Source organism: Sylvia atricapilla, chromosome 2 (genome assembly GCF_009819655.1).
Source record: "Sylvia atricapilla isolate bSylAtr1 chromosome 2, bSylAtr1.pri, whole genome shotgun sequence".
Classification (NCBI taxonomy): domain Eukaryota; kingdom Metazoa; phylum Chordata; class Aves; order Passeriformes; family Sylviidae; genus Sylvia; species Sylvia atricapilla.
The window spans coordinates 50,264,965-50,282,655 of NC_089141.1; the positions used below are offsets into that span (position 1 = coordinate 50,264,965).

Genomic DNA, 17,691 nt, shown 5'->3' on the forward strand with positions numbered 1-17,691 from the left:
GTACAGAGGGTGTATCCTGTTCACTCATTAAAAATGTTTCAGTAAGAGCTTTACAGTTCCAAGTATAAAAACACCTACTCACAAACCAGCCTCAAATAAAGATTGCTGTGTGTTTGTCTGTGTACACAAATGCCCACATGTTTAAATACACATACTTTTGAATTAAAAAAAAAAAAGTTAAATTGGAGCTGACAGCATTTTCATCTTCCAAAGTTAGACTTCTTCCAAGTTTGTCTTCCATCCTGCAAAAGGTTGATGACTTTGACAGTGCTCAAACAGGTCTATGAATCTGCACTATTTTTCGGTAAATACATTCAGTTCCATCTATGTGTTGCATGATTTCAGTTTTAGCAAATTAGCAGGGAGGCAGCTGCAGTATTTCATTGATGAGGAATATTAATGGAGTTAATTTTTTAATTACTATTTTATTAGTTGTGAAATACAGGAAATCTTGAATGCAGAAGAAAAATTTCTTTTCTCTAAAACTTGCAATTTCACTCCTGAATACAGTTCCAAAATCCTTATTAACTGCTGCTTTCTCAGATGGAGTTTTGGCTTAGCAATAACTAAATAAATTTTTTTATTATTTCTGGTTAGTTTTAATTAAGTTGCTATTTTACATTGTTCAGCAGTCTACCAGAGGAGATTTTTGCATACACTGTGGTGATTCTTCTATTCCAAAACATTTATTCCATTGTAAGCAAAGTCATAGCTTTTGCATCAAATGTATAATCTTACAAAAAACTGACTTGTGGAAATGGTGGTCCCAACTTTCACTTACCATTAAAAAGTATTTGTGTCTCCTCCTTTGAGTGAGCTGTGCCTTTTCTGTAAGCAAGACATACCTCTATAGAACCATAACCCTTTCCAGTCCTTTTCTTTGAATTTTTTGCACTTTTTTTCTGTGGTTAATGAAGGGCAAGTAGCCATAGTGCTACTCACAGAGCACTGAGCAGTTGCTGTGATCTTTGCCGATTGGACTCAAGTTGGCTGTATGCTATATGGTATTTCAAACTCATTTGTGTTACTGTAGCCTCAAGATTCTAATAAATTCTCACAAGACAGCATAAGAAAATTGTGATGAAGCCCAAGGAGAACTTGGGTAGGTATTTCTATGCTTGGGGGAGGTGATTTATGCTGTGCAGTGGAAAAGCTGAGGCACTGGCTGCGCATGATTAATCTTGCATGTTTAAGACAGGAATGGGAAGGATAGAAAAGGGGAGATGATATACATCCAAGGTGAAGCTGGGATATGTTTTTAGGCTGTTTACTTTGTGAAATTACTGTGGGTAGGAAAACTGGAAAAGGGAGGAAAAAATGAAGCTAAACAATGTGTCTGTTAAGTGGAATAGCTCTTAATCTCCTTTGCTTTTTGCTCTCCTTTATTATGAACTGTGGAACTTTAGTATTAAGATAAAGACTGTTCACATTTCAGTTTACATGAAATAAGATTGATTTTGTTTTAAATGCTAGATGTGGGAGAACTAAAATTAAGTATTTTCCCCTTTAGTTAGCTGGAAAACGTCACCAAGAGTAACTCCAGTTACATTCATGTTACAGTCTGGTTTTAGCAACAGGAATCTGTGAGAACGCTGAAGTTAAAGTTTCATTATCTGTATTCACCTTCGTATGTTTGCACCAAAGCGAAAAATGCAAGGAATCTTCTGGCTTGTGTGCAGAAATCAACTTAAACAAGTTTAATGAGATACCACATTTGGGTTTGTACACAGATTCATGCATGCTGACACAAAAAGTTGAAAACGTAGGAGGCAAAAAAAAGAGCACAGTGCTGATAAAACAATTGCTATCTAAAACCATAGAAACCAATACTTGAAAAGAAGCCAAAAATAGCTAGAAGAATTCTAAACCTTGAAAACAGAAGTTTTATTTCACTTACTGAGATGAGCAAAATGCACACCATTGCTTAATGTAGATTTTATGGTCTCTTGTAAACTGAATTGTAAAGTAAAGAAGCATTTTTGGACATTATTCCTCTTTCACCAGAACCAGCATTCTACTTTGGAAACGATGAATACTATGTTGATGAGAGTGCTGGCTACATTGAGGTCCGTGTCTGGAGGACTGGAACCGACCTGTCAAAAGCTGCCTCTGTTACCGTGAGGTCTCGCAAATCCGAGCCAGTAACTGCAGAGGGTGAGTTATTGCTTCTCTCTGCTTTCAGACTGCTGCTGCACTGCACATGCTGGTGCACACTGCTGGCACATGCTGCTGCATTTCACAAGTGCTACTTCAGTGGGCCTTGGTACAGTCTCAACCACATAAAATAAAAATTGTGTGTGTCTTAATCTTAGCAGATCTCTTGTCTTAGAACGAATCTAGTGGTTCTAAGTGGCTCTCTGAATTCTAGTAGAATTTCAGAGAGACAGGAGTAAGAGCTGCTATGAAGTATAGCAGTAGGGGAAATGCCTTTTAATCCTCATATAAAGACTGCTACAAAGGCAATTGATTGTTGCCTCAAGAGCATACTCTGGGCATGGTTATGATCACTGGCAGCGTGCTGAGGTTGCTTCTCTCATTTTTACTGTAGGCAATGAAAAATCATCACCTGTTGTCCTATTCAGGAACAGCATTGCTTCAGCTATGTGGTTCTTGGATCCTTCAGCAGAACCTTTGTCTGCAGAATCAAGTGTTAGCATACTCTATTTTTTTCACAAAACATATCATAATGTATAAACTAAGGTATTCCTATAGAATTCCTATAAAAATTATCTTCCTTAGATGCTTATCCTTAGTGCATCATTACTGTTATTGCAGGAATATCTAAACATAATATATATGTATGATATATGCAGAATATAATATACATAACATTATTAAGTCTGAAAAATACATGATTGCTTCAGTTCTGAACTTGCTTTTATGATCTGATGTCTTTATCAAATCTTGAATATTTAAGTTATTTCTGGAAAAAATACCTTTCCTTGCAGTAAGGATCTTCATTCATCATGCCAGGACCTTTAGGATTAAGAGCTGGGAGTGGCTCAGCTCTTGAGCTCTCTAGTCTGTTGGTCACAGCATGAAAGCTCTGACATGGGTGGCTGCCTGTAAAACCATGAACCTGCTTTGCCTTACACAGTGGATTTGCTGCTGGAGGAGTACAGCAGTCGGGCTTTTAGGCAACTGCCCATCTGATGATGGCCTTTAATGTGGCCAAATTTTGTCAATTTCTCAGAATTCCAAACCTGATTTCAATTTCAGTTGAAGTGTTGCCCCCAAGGCTTTGTTTTAACAGCTCTACTGTTTATTCTCCCTAAAATCTAATGTTAAAACTGAGTCCTTCCCTAAAGTCCTAGATACCTTTAATGCCTTGGTTCCAAGACAGTGTCATGTTTTAGTCAGTATTTTGTTTTGTTTGCCACCTTCTCATTGACATGTTACAGATTGGTTTGCTTTGCTTAAAAGAAAACAAACTCAGATCAATCTTCCTTTACGAGTAAGGTGGCAGACCTCACCTGATATGCTCTGAGCAGAATTTGATGTTGGTTTTCCATTCATTCTGTTTTACACAACTCCTCTGAACAGCAGTTCTTCCCCCCAGTCAGCTCGCTGGCCTTATCTCCTTTCCTTTTTACATTAATCTTAAAATTTCCATCTTTGTTACAAAATAATATGAAATTTCTTTCCAAAAGACTTTGCTTCATCTTCAGAGTCTCTCTCAAGGCTTTTTGGTTACTTTCATTTCTCACTTCAAGCAAATTTCACTAGTTTTTCTGGAATAACTGTTGGTTTACAACAGAACAGAATCAGCCTCATTTTGTGAATCAAATCATTATTAAACTAAAAAATTAATTAATATTGACTTATTTTATTGTGTAGTCCAACTTAACGACTTCAAGACAGTTTTGCTTTACATAAATGCCAGAATTTGGCAAATACTAAAATTATAAAGGAAAATAATTTATCTACAATTAACTGCATAATCATAGATAATTTTACTTTATCTTTTTTCTTTTGGTAGCTGGAATAGATTATGTAGGCATCAGTCGTAATTTGGATTTTTCCCCTGGAGTCAATATGCAGACATTTCGTGTGATAATTCTGGATGATCTTGGACAGCCAGTGTTAGAAGGAACAGAGAAGTTTGAGCTCGTGCTAAGGATGCCCATGAATGCTGCCCTTGGAGAACCCAGCAAGACAACCATCTTCATTAATGACTCAGTGTCTGATTGTGAGTAATGTGGGGTTTTTCACTTTTTTCTATTTTGAAGATGATGTGTTAAGTCATTTGCTGTCTGGTTGCTTGGGTTCTATATCTGGTGTAGTGTGACATAAGTAAACGTGAAATGGTGGAGGGAAGATATGATAACTTCTGCAGTTATACTTCATATGTGCTTTCTATGTTTTTCTGCCCAGTGCCAAAGATGCAGTTTAAGGAATCTGTGTATGTAGCCAATGAAAATGATGGGCAGATTTCTGCCATGATATACAGGAGTGGGGATATCCGATACACATCCACTGTGAGATGCTATACAAGGCAAGGTTCAGCTCAGGTTATGATGGATTTCGAAGAACGTCCTAATATTGACAGTTCCATCATCACATTCCTTCCTGGTAAGTTCTTGATCTTATTTTAGAAGCCTTTGGTCTACCATGTTTTCTTTTGTTTTGCTTTGCTTTCCTTTGCTTTGCTTTGTTTATTTTGTTGTGTTTTAATTGTGCCTTCTCATAAAGCAGTACCAAAAAGATCACTCTGGAAAACAAAGGTTTGGGTTTTTTCCATAGACAATGGGATGATGTTGACTCTATTTTCTTCTCTTCTGACTTAGAGGGATAATCAGTAAGAACCAAAAGAGTATATCTTCATTTAGGTTCAGCCTGAATGCCAGGATCTTATTGACAGCAAAAGCAGGTTTGGCATAACACAGCAGAAGCACAGATCTTCTGTCAGAAAGGAAATTTAAGAAGTTCTGCTCTCTGTTAAGCAGATTCCTGGCAAATACATTTGACTAGCACTGAAATGAGTAATAGATCTTTCAACAGGTATATAGTTCCTTAATTCCTGTTTGAATATTTTCTCCCACCAAGGCTTTCCCAAGACCGCCCACAGGTATCAGGTACTTAACATCTCACATCAGAGATGAAATGCAAATAAATCAAATGTTACTATGTTTAAAGAATATTGCCTCATTCTTTCTACTTTTGCAGAAGGCAGTTCGGTCTTCTAGTCTTTGAAGTTCGCACACGTGATATTTTTTACGAGTCTTAAACAAGTTGTGTCATCAGCATGAAATCTTTGGTATGCCCTTATCACAGAACTTACAACCTTTGTGTTTCTGTAGACATGTATCATAGTTCTCTTGAAAAAGTGAATGGTACAGTCTTTCTCTATTTAGGGCTGGCCTCAGCTTTTATTGGTGTCCTGTACTCTACACCTTTGCTATTGCTTCTATGCAACCAGGAAAGAGTCCAGCTAGTAAGAATTAATGGATCTGGGCCGCTTGAGAAGTGATTTTTCTCCTTTTTTGAGTGTTGCCCTACCATTTCTCTGTAAAGATAATAGCAAAGAGGTCAACTAGAATTATATTTTGTCTCCTTAAGCTTCTTAGGCATGTTTAATATGCAGCAGTTTCATTTAAGTTTTCACATTTCCCATGTTACAATAAGGAGGATTTGCTTTTTTTTCTCCTCCTAAAAGGGATAATTTATTTTCTATAGTGGTGGTAAAAGGCAACCTCAGGAAATGAACACAGTCAGCATCCTGTTCTGGTTCTTCATCTTGAAAAGCCTTGATCTTATTTGTGTAATGATGAAAAAATACAGTAAACTGGCCTCATGTCTCTCCTGCTGTGCTGTTCCTTTTGTCTGGGGTGTAGGAGTCAGTCTCATGATGAAGAGCCCACCAAGTCGTGCTGGGTGCCAGACACTGCGCACCATTCATAGGTCTTGCTGCTTGTTTAGAAGGAGCAAGACAAGGTGTTCAAGTTTCTGAACATCTAGTAAGTCAGGGCACATTAATTCATAGATGCAAAATGGAGAGGTTTGATACTCCAAAGCATTTTTAAGGCAAATTATTCGCTGTCACTTGGAATCAAGTCAAACAGAATAATATAATGAAGGTCCACACAGTTGGAGAGTGTCCAATCAAAAGAGACTTGAAATACAAAATTTCAGGACAAAATTTCCATTAGTATTAGTATTAGTAATGGTAATTAGTAATTAGTATTACCATTGGAAGGTTTTATTACTGTTTGCTTGTGCAAATATTTACTTTTTAAGTGCACTCAGTAGAAGAGGTCACTGAGAAGGAGCATTTTCTTCTTAGGTAAAACAAAAGCACTAATATATGTAAAGCGGACATACCAAATAGAAACTTGTCTTACAGAAGTCCCAAAATGGGGGATTCCACTTTAATGAGTTTCCATAGAAAGGTAATGACTGCTAATTCTGCTTTCACTGCTGTCATTGCTCATTAACTTGTATGTTGTCAAGGTGGATGCCTTGGCAGGAGCATCCTGTGGTGCCTTGAGCTTGGAGAGAAAAGCTATATTAGAGTGAAGAACACCTAAGTTCTGCCTGATACTACCTTCAGAATGATTGCAGGTGAAACAGAGAAGCCTTGCACACTGGTGCTTGTGGATGATACTTTCCATGAGGAGGAGGAAGAACTACGCCTGGTTCTTGGCACTCCAAGAAGTGATTCTTCCTTTGGTGCCTCTATTGGCGAGCAAAACGAGACACTGATAAAGATTCGGGATGACGCAGACAGTAAGAGAACAGTTTATTGTTACTGGTTTTGGAAGCCCATTTGCATGCTCTAAAAACATTTTTTTTCTCCTAATTACAGAGGCTATTATTAAGTTTGGTGAGACCAAATTTAGTGTGAGTGAACCAAAGGACACAAGGCAAGTAGCAATTGTGAAAATCCCAGTGCTTCGTCTGGGAGACACTTCCAAAGTTTCTGTTGTGAGAGTTCATACAAAGGATGGATCTGCTACTTCTGGAGAAGACTATCACCCTGTATCAGAAGGTACGATCATACTTAGCACATCCAACTATTTGTTGTCATTCATGACTGTTACATAATTTTTGAAAAATGAAATAACTTTATGATTAGAATACTTTGCAACCACATCTGAAAATACATTTTCCTGCTCAAATCCAGTGTGGACAGATCCCCTGTGGTATAAAACAGCCAATTGCTGTTGGAATACCAATTATCAGTGAAGATATTTACAAAAGAATTGTGGCTCCTTTGAAAACATCTGTCACTCAAGAAATTGTGGAAGGTTATATTTGCAGTGTGTAATAATATTACTCTGAAGAAACATCTACTAGTAGGATATGATTGTGTGGTTGTTTCTTGAGCAATTCAGTAAGCTAATGGGATTTGCTGTATGTTGGAGTTAATGTATATTTCTTTTTATTTTTCTATGTTCATAATATTAAAGCTTTCCATCTGTATTTCTGAATTCACTGCCTGCTGCTCCACACTATTAATGAATGAAAAGAGAAGTTGTGCAACAGAATGAGAAATTTCTTAGCTGATAAACTTCTTTCCATTAATAGCCCACCTACCTGCTTTAGGCAATGACTAATGGAGTTTCTACCATTATGATTTCTTTTCTTTTAAAGTTTATGATAATACGTGTTTTAAGATTAATTGTTCATTGCTGGAGTGTTTTCATGGTTTTGGATAAACTATTCTGGCATCCAGTCCAGCTGGAATATATGACTTATCTTTGAACATCCAGCAATAACATTGAACTATATCTTCAAATTCCATAAGAGTGGCTTTTGCCACTAGTGATATCAGAACTTTTTATCTTCTGTTAGCCACTCTGCATTGTAGAGTTTTGCTTTTTCCTTGAAAACCACAGGAACTTTTAGTGTCAGCTGATGCTTACCCTGTATGCACGTTACCTGTAGGCATTGTCATGCTTACAGACGTTGTCCCTGCTGTGCACCAACAGCACATGGGAGCAACATTTTCAGGGGCAATGTGCTGCTGCAGAACAAGAGGCTCTCGGGCTCTGCCCCCAAGCCTTTGAGAAAGGTCTGTGATGTGCAGTATTATTTCCCCACAGGTTTCAGAATACCTTTGGGTTTAGAGAACCTGCCTATTCAGCCATAGGTAAAAAACCTGCATCCTTTACTGGGTTTTCTGAAGGAAGTGTGGCAAACTGAAAATTGGTAAAATTCTTAGCTGTCACACAGCTAAACATTCATATGTTTATTACCAATAAGAGTATTTCCCTGCCTTAATAACACTTGGGATTGGAGGGATCATTAGATCATTTAATCAGACTCTCTGTGGATTGCAAGATTCTCCCAGTTTCCCCAAATTACTTCTGAATTGATCCAAATAACTTTGGTTGGAGAAACTATATCCTTTAAAAAGGGCATCCAGTCCTGGTTTGAAGGTTTTGGAGAGGAAGAGTGTTTCTTATCATTTTGCTTCACTGATCAGTCTCTATTACCTAACTGTGCCTTATTTCCCTTGTACAGTTCAGCTTCAATGCTCTATTGCTTTTTGTGCCTGTCCCTTTAGAGTGCAGAGCTCTCTATCACCCTGGTGTATTTTGATTATGGTGGTGTTTCTATTTACTAGTGAGAACAGCACTCTCTGCAAGTTCTTCTGGTCCTAAGTTTCTGTTGGTTATTTCTGTACATCTTCAAAGTGAATTTGACATTCTTTAAAAATTAAAATGTTAGAAATGCACTTATTATTTTGGTTATTATCACTCTCGCCCTTTGCAGGAACAAATGTTAAATAGTTTCTGTACTTTTTATTTCTTCAGTAGTTAATACAGTCGAGAATCATGATACTCTCTAACTCCATCAGTGTGGTGGGTAGATCTTGGCTGGACAGCAAGTGCCCACCAAAGCTGCTCTATGACTCCCCCTCCTCAGCTACAGAGGAGAGAGAAAATATGACAGAAGGCTCATGGGTTGAGATAAGAACAGGGAGGGATCACTCACCAATTATCAGCACGGGGAAAACAGCCTCAACTTGGGAAAATTAGTTTCATTTAGTTCATCAAACTGGTTTCATTAGTTTTCATCAAACCAGAGCACAGTGATGGGAAATAAGACTAGATCTTAGAACACATTCCTCCCACCCCTCCCCTCGGGGTTAGCTTCACTCCCAAATTCCTTACCTCTGACTGGTTCAAGGGAATGGTGGGTGCAATCTGTTTATCATACTTTATTTCTGATGCTTCTTTCTCCTCACAGTCTTCCCTGCTCCAGCACAAGGTCCCACCCACAGGCTGCAGTCCTTCACTATGGTCCTTCCCATACTCTGCAGTTCTTCATGAACTGCTCCAGTGTGAGTCTCACACAAGTTCTGCCAGCAAACCTTCTCCACTGTGGGCTCCTCTTTTTGTGGGACCACAGGTCCTGCCTGGAGCCTGCTCCAGTGCAGGCTTCCCCCAGGGTCACAGCCTCCTTTGTGCATCCAACTGCTTGATCATGGGTACTCCACGAGCTGCAGGTGCATCTCTGCTCCACCGTGGGCTACAGGGCCACACCCTGCATCACTGTGATCTCCACCAGGGGCTGCAGGAGAATGTCTGCTCTGGCTTCTGGAGCATCTCCTGCCCCTCCTTCCCCACTGACCTTGGTGTCTGCAAAGTGATGTCTCACATATTCTAATTCCTCCTTCCCAGTTGCTGTGATCCAGCAGTTTTTTCTCTTCTTTAATCTGTTATCCCAGAGGCACTACCAGTGACACTGCTGGGCTCGGCCTTGGCCAGCAGTAGGTCCATCTTGGAGCCAGCTGGCATCGTCAGATATGGAGGAGGCTTCTGGCAGCTGCTTGCAGCATCCACCCCTGTAGCTCCCCAGTACCCAAGCCTTGCCATGCAAACCAAATACAATCAGCTAAGACTGAACTTTTTATCAGCATGACTTAGGAAGGTTTTTTCAGAGACAATGATTTTTCGAAATACAATACTCTTGTGTAGCTACAGCTTTGTTCCTTATTTTTGGTATATACCATTGTATTTAATATTGTTAGAAAAAGACCTAACAATACTATTTATTTATAATTTTTCAGTCTTTGATCATTCACATATGTTACCAATATTTATGTAGTTAGTCACAGATAATTTTCAAAACATTAAGTTCCATTAGACTAAATCTTGGGCTTTTGATCTGTGCAAGTCTCTTGATTTATGTCTTATTTTCAGTGATTTCCACACATGTTTACTGCTATTCCTTACTATTATTTATAGCATCAAATTGGTTGGACAAAATTTGCAAGCATCTGTAATTTGAAAAGTGAGTACTAACAGTCATCTCTCATGGCTGGGCCTAGAATCACAGCTTGTTATGAACAAGAGATTTATTTTTAACTCTCTCATGTTTTCAGAAATTGAGTTCAGAGAGGGTGAAACACAGCATTTTGTGGAGATTGAAGTTCTCTTTGATGGAGTAAGGGAGATGAGAGAAGCCTTCACTGTTCACATGAAGCCTGATGAGAACATGGTTGCAGAAATACAGGTAACAAGTTTGTGCAAAGTCCTGAGGAACAAAATCTGGTGAAGAGACCTCTTACATTCTGGCTCATCGTTTTACTCTTCTTTTAAGATTTATTCACACCATCTTGGCTTGTATATTAAAAGACAAAAAGGCCATTCCATTTGTCACAGTAACACCTAAACAGAACAGATTTTTGTCAAGGCAATAATGTTGATGAAACCATAGAGTCAATGAAAGACTGAAGTCTTAAGGATATCGTTCCAGACATATTCTTCTCATATAATCAGTCTTAGAAACTTATGTCCTCTTGGAAACACTCTCTGGCAATACAATATAACCTCTATGCTGTAAAAGGAGCAATTTCAGCTGAAATATAACTTCTGCTGTCAAAACCATGCTAATATTATTCCTATTGTGTAAGGTGAACACCTTCTTGTTATATGGCATTATATCTCACATACTTTAAATTTAAACAGTATATATTCCTCTGATTTCGCATAAAATGTTGTTGAAACTCCTTGTCTGCTTCATCAGTGTTACACCATATATAGTCTGACTCCAGAGACCCAGACAGAAGAGACATAGCCTTTGCTGATGACAAACACCGCATTTCCACCAGTCATGAAAGCGTACAGTACACATAGGGGGCTCTACCAGGATACTGAAGTGATAATAAAAAACCGAGAGACCCGGCTGAAGGTCTGGGATCTTCACTGTTCTGAAAAGAAAAAATTAATTTTAGTTCTTCCTTTTGCACTCTGCAGTGTAGTTTCGGTGTCTGAACCCTTTCTCAATAACTCATCCAGTTAAAGTTTTAGAACTTTTGTTTTGAAAGCTGTACATACTCTGGTCAAGGTCCAGCTTGTTTATTTAAATTTTCACAGAGAACTGTTTCTGTCCTTTTCATTGTCAGACAGCCAAGGCCATTGTTTACATTGAAGAAATGAACAGCATGGCAGATGTCACCTTTCCCTCTGTCCCTCAAGTTGCATCTCTGTTGATATATGATGATACCTCTAAAGCCAAAGACAAAACCAGCCCCATTGCTGGCTATCCTGTCATATGTATCACAGTGAGTACCTCTGTGCAAAAACAGAGCAAAATCAGTATATGGATTTTGTTCAGTGGATTTTAGGCACCCAGTATCAATCCATATGGTGATGAGTCACACATATTAGTTATGCTTATTAGTTCAAGGTTGAATTATCCTTAGAACTAATCTAATTTGTCTGGATAATGAATCCATTTTCAGGAGGAAAAAAAGGCATAGAAAGATGTTTCACTTGTTCCTCACTTAGAATAATTTGCTATTGATACTCACACTGTGTCTGTGATGGCATGACTTTAGTATTTCCTGCATTATCCTGCCTTAATGTGAAGAGTTAAAATCACTGGAGATAACAGATGAACCATTGTTTTCAATGAATGCCATAGACTGTAAAATAGTGCTGAAGGAATGCAGGCTTCTTTCATTTTTTCACTAGTAGTTTTGCAACTGAAAAGTTTACATAAATATTCATATACATTGAAGGATGTCTTGTCCATCTTCAATTTCTTTTTCAGCACATTTCTTTTGCACAGGAATGTCATAAGTTGAATGGTTCTTCTAAGTAGAAAAAGAATCAAAGAAAATAAGTCTTTAAATGCAAAGTGTACTTGCAGAATTAGATCAAAGGGCAAAGTTAAAATTAAATACATGGGACTGGAGTTTGTGCCTTCATAGCTTTGCCATGTTTTCACCTATAAATCAATTAAAAATAATATTTTTTTTTTCAGTAAGCATAATTGGATACACTTTTTAATCTACCCTAACAGGGTTAGATACATCACTGTCAAAATAAGGTGATTTCTTATGAAATTTAATGAGATTGTCAGTTCCATGTTGTTGAGTTTTGGGACTCTTGATGACTTAAAACTCCTTTTCCATGAAGCAAATAAGTTCTTAACACGTGTGCCTTGTTCTGCAGGCTTGTAATCCTAAGTATGAAGACTTTGACAAGACTGGTTCTATCTGTGCCAGTGAGAACATCAATAATACTCTGACACAGTACCGGTGGCTTGTGAGTGCCCCCACTGGCCCCGATGGTGTGACCAGCCCCATGAAGGAAGTCGATTTTGACACCTTCTTCACTTCCTCTAAGATGATTACACTTGACTCCATTTACTTTCAAGCTGGTTCTCGTGTCCAGTGTGCAGCTCGGGCTGTCAATTCAGATGGGAATGAGGGTCTTGAGCTTATGAGCCCTATTGTCACTATAAGCACATCAGAAGGTAAGACATCATCACCTACTGCAAAATTCAAAAAGGTCTCTTTTGGATCCCAAATTCAGTCCTAACAAAAGTTGGTTACGTAATCAGGCATTTTAACTTTACCATCTCAGACAGAGACGTCTTTTCTTCTGTTGTTCATAGAGGTGGTGCAAAAACTGTCTTGACGCAGCAAAGCATTGTATAAAGAAAAAGTTTTTCCTCTCTCCTAATTCTTCACATCTTTACATAGTAATCCACATAGCAAACTTGTATGAACATGAACAGCATGGTCAGCAATGGAATTACTGAAACCTGGTTTCTGTTGGCTTTTGAATTCAACTGCAGGAATGATGCAGTTTTGTCTGAACTCCTATTAGACATTGGAGAATCCATATGGCAGTGGCATATGAAAACCCAGCCAAAAGAAAAACCTCATTTGGCATTCAGACCTCACTGGGCACCTGAGAATTGATGTCTTCCTTGACTGAAGACTAAAACAACTGGGCCCAATAAGAGGGCATGGACAAATTTTTTTGCTTGTCAAAGCATTCATAATTATTCATCCTTCTTGTTATATGAAACTGACTGGCTTTTTTATTGTAATAATGCATTATTTGGATTACACTTGACAAATTAGCAGAGCTAATTAGGTTAGTCTCAGGACTGAGTTGTCATGCATGAATTACTTCCAGTACCTGAGCTAACTTGTGATGTGGAAAGAAAGAAGTGCAATGATCAAAACAACCTGTGAAAATCCTGAGTATTTTCCACTTCGAAGATGCCTGACCTCCAGTGCATAAATCAAACTCTCATAAGGAATTCAAATTATGCAAAAATAATTTATTTAGTCTCTTTAGCCATGTTATTGTATTTGAGGGAAAAAAAAAACTAAAACCACCACACCAACCAAAAAGCTGTCATCTGCAGAAAAGAAATTTTGTTTCATCCTGACAGAAGTTTTCAACTTGCCTCCTCTTTTCTTGAAATCCCTGAGAAATGGACAAAGATAACTGTTTTGATTTTCAGCATCTGCTTGTTTCTTACTTAGAGTACCTTGTAATCCTTTGGCCATCACATGGTAAAGTGACCAGAACGCAAACATTTCTACATTGCACTATGCAACTAGAAGTTGCATATCTCGGATCATATGATTGCAAACCTATTTTTCTGGTCCTACAGACTTGGACTAATACTGGAACACATTGAACTAACACTGGAAAGGATTACCAAAATAAATTACACATTCTCCTTTCTTGGAGAAATTCAAAATTCAAATTAACAAGGCCTTAAGCAACTTGATCCAGCTTTGGAGGTGGCTCTATTGTAAGCAGAATATTTCTAGATATCCTATGACACAATCTTTCTAACTACACTTTTGTTACTAGTGGATCAGAAGACTCATGAATTTCTGTGTGGGCATATCACTGCATACTCCAATCCAGTGCCAAAACCAACAACACTGGTCAGGTATCTTCCATAAAACTTAGGATGGTGAGAGGAATTAAAACATATGCCTATGAAGACCTCTGTAAGAAAGTATGGCATTTGGCACTGGCTTTGTGAGTAAGGTTGACACATGCAACTGAAAAGACACTGATGCAATATCATCATCTTGTTCTGAAAATGTGATCCTGTTGATCAAGTAATCATTTCTGTTTGAATCCTCTTTTGCACAGTTGAAACCTCTGGAACATGCTTCTCAAACTGTTTACCTGTCATTCAAGAAAATTCTCGTTGTTTTGGATGCCTGTACTATGGAAGAAAAGTACATGTAAAATAGTGCAAGGGAAAGAATAGATTGTTTCCTATGGTCATAAATAAGGTTGCTTTCTCTTTTTTCCATTAGGTCTTTGTCAGCCTCGTATATCAGGAGTAGTTGGAGCAGAGCCATTCTCTGCCAAACTACGTTACACTGGCCCAGAAGATCCTGACTATACCAACCTCATCAAACTGACAGTCACAATGCCACATATTGATGGTATGAGACAATCAGCTGTGGAGTTTGGAAAACTTATACAATACGCTGTTATTTGAGCTCCTTTATTGGCCAGGTTATTTTGCATAGACAAGTTAATAATGTAATCTTTTAACTGTAGGGCCAAAGGAAAATGCTATGAATGATTAAGTGCAGTTTGCAACAAGGTGCATAGAATACTGTATTGATACATATTCTCTGAGTGAAGAATATAATTTTCAGATTAACTGCATAATTTACATAAATTGAGCTAGACCTAACCTTTGTAAAATTCCTTTGAGGTGCTTAGAAATATACCATTTAATTACTATTCACACAATTTTTTATTTAATAATACTTTGTATATTAATATATTTAAATATTAATAGGTTTAGAAACATTTTATTCATCTTTTTTATAGTATACAGACAGTTATTTTGGGTAGAATTCTCATACATACTTAGCATATCAACTTTCTTTGAATTCTAAGGTATGGTAATTGCTGTAAGTACAAAATACAAAAGCACTGCTGACATGCTTAGTGTTTGACAAAGTCTGTCTAAATTAAGCAGCTCTGACAACTGACATGTAGTGATAGTGCTATAAATTAATGTTTTTAGGCATGCTGCCTGTTATTTCTACGAGAGAGCTCTCCAACTTTGAGCTGACCCTTAGCCCTGATGGAACTAGAGTTGGAAACCATAAGTGCTCCAACCTGTTGGATTACACGGAAGTAAAGACCCACCATGGTTTCTTAACTGATGCTACCAAGAATCCAGATGTGATTGGAGAGACCATTCCCTATCAGTACAGCCCGGCAATCAGAGGCCTCAATACCCTGCGCTTCTACCGCAACCTGAACCTGGAAGCCTGCCTGTGGGAGTTCATTAGCTACTATGACATGTCCGAGCTCCTCACAGACTGTGGAGGCACCATTGGTACAGATGGACAGGTATGGAGCTGCAACTGGATTTTGTACTGCATTCTTGTAATAAAATGTTTCCCTTATAATGCATCTGTGCTAATAGAAATAAGAGAATAATTTGTTCTGAATGAAATTTGTTATGATGATTTTCTCCCAGTACAGTTCTGGGGTATTTTGGGGTAAACCAATCCCTTTTTTACTGTATAGTGAGGCAACTTAGTATTTTCTTAAAATGAAAGCCTTCTGAAAAATTGCTTTTAGCACATAGATAGCACTGGGCTATTAAATATTTGTTGTGGTATGTCTTAAAAAGCAGTTTTAAAACATTGTGGAGAGACCTCTTGCTGATAACAATTGACTCCGGTGTCCTATCAGCAGCTTGGCTTTGCTGATCCCTTTTTCACTGGATGACACATCAGTGCAGACACCACAGTGCTCTCGCATTACCCAGCAGAAAATTACTTGTTCAGGAAGCAAAAAATGCTGCCAATATGGAATGGCTAAAGAAAAGAGATGTGAAACTGGTTAGGGAGTTAAAAGCAGGATATTGGAGAGAACTCCAGGTGTACTTTGGAAAATAATTTCTGGAAATGCATAGTAATGTTGAAGGAAAAGGGTGCAGGATTTTTTGTGGAGAAGTGGCAGTGAGATTATTCCCTGGGTCTTCCCTGTGTAATTACTGTCTAAGCCTGTCTGATCCCACTCAGGCTCTGGAGTATAGTGGTTGTAACTTTGAAGTTTATATACAGAAAAATATATTTGGGGAACAATCCTACAGGCTGGAAGAAGGACTCATATCAGAGAAGTCTATCCACAGTTAACTCACTTTCCTGGTACACTATCATTCCTTGTTGAACTACCATGAAAAGAATGAGCCTACTTCGTGAAATGGCCATAATTTCTCTGCTCTTTTGACATTTTGCTGGGAATCCATCTTCTATGAGACCTCAGTAGACTTAATTGCACAAATTCTTTTTTTTTATTTTCAAATGGCAAAAAGTAGATATAGAAAGTGTGTCATTGCCCACAGAAACATACAAGCACATGCAACAACAGGGCTAATTTACTACTAAAAGGGTAGTCACTTATGGACATGGAGATATCTAATCAGATAAATTGTTTTTTTGTTTGTTTTGATTTTTTTATAATTACATGCCCAAAGTCCTACCTTACTCCATGGGTGTTCAGAGGTAATCAGACAGTCAATTTGCTGGACAAGAAATTGCACCAGGATATCTTCAGCATATGGTTAACTTCCTAACATTGTGTCCCTCTTAACTAGAGATTGTATACTCTAAATCAGAAGATGAGAACAAAATGGACCTTCTGTCTTCTGTCTCAGATACAAAGGCCTTGATGGATATGCATCTCAGTGCTTTGTCATCAGTTCTGGTTCCTTGTCTGTTGCAGAGACCAGTTCAAGGTCTCTGCCTTCGTGTTGGAAGCTCACTGTCCATGCTGTGCTTGGGCTTGGCCTCTGCTGAAAGCAAATCCTCCTACAGGTGCATTCCACAAGATCTATGAACCTGTCAGAGGGAAGGGGAAGGCATCCAAGTGTGGGATGTAAACCTTACACATTCCCACAAGATAAAAATGACAGCCGTCTTCACTATTCTTAGAATGATTTCATTTCTTTGACTCATCATTCTTTGACTATCTCCTTATGCCCAGGCAATATGCAACCATATATTCTTATTTCCCAGACAACACAACCATAAACATAACTTGAAGCATTTCTAACTAGGCAAGCCACTTCTCCCTCAGTGAAAAGGAAGGAAGACCTGGTATGAATCCTTTCCATTTTAAATACTTCTGTGTCCTTTAGACAAAAGGCTAAATAGCTGCTTTAGACAAATATGTATCTAAACAAAACCTTGTTATTTATGTCTATGTTCATATAAAGAGAGGAAGAAATAAGTACTATTCCAATGTTTTAGTAAATTGGAAGAACCTGTATATTCAGTTTTGGAGGACATGCATAAGTGGCAGTGTTGTCAGAGAAGAGAGCTGTACTTTGCTTAGGTTTCAGAGGTATTATGTAGTTTATGTAAGCTCTCTCATTTACAAGCAGAGAGAGAGCACAGACAAAACATGAGCTGTGAGAGCCATGAAACTGCAT

The 17,691-nt window shown here is 38.1% G+C and overlaps 1 protein-coding gene across 1 annotated transcript in view; it reads left to right on the forward strand.

Annotated features, from left to right (window-relative positions):
- FREM2 (FRAS1 related extracellular matrix 2) overlaps nucleotides 1-17,691 on the forward strand; it is a 115,640-nt gene that overhangs the window by 78,192 nt on the left and 19,757 nt on the right. Inside the window, exons 7-16 of the mRNA XM_066313206.1 lie at nucleotides 2,005-2,154; nucleotides 3,980-4,189; nucleotides 4,375-4,572; nucleotides 6,562-6,726; nucleotides 6,806-6,988; nucleotides 10,334-10,464; nucleotides 11,357-11,515; nucleotides 12,411-12,714; nucleotides 14,540-14,671; nucleotides 15,268-15,599. Of these exons, the coding sequence (XP_066169303.1) occupies nucleotides 2,005-2,154; nucleotides 3,980-4,189; nucleotides 4,375-4,572; nucleotides 6,562-6,726; nucleotides 6,806-6,988; nucleotides 10,334-10,464; nucleotides 11,357-11,515; nucleotides 12,411-12,714; nucleotides 14,540-14,671; nucleotides 15,268-15,599 (1,964 nt within the window). The remainder of the gene's footprint in view (nucleotides 1-2,004; nucleotides 2,155-3,979; nucleotides 4,190-4,374; nucleotides 4,573-6,561; nucleotides 6,727-6,805; nucleotides 6,989-10,333; nucleotides 10,465-11,356; nucleotides 11,516-12,410; nucleotides 12,715-14,539; nucleotides 14,672-15,267; nucleotides 15,600-17,691) is intronic.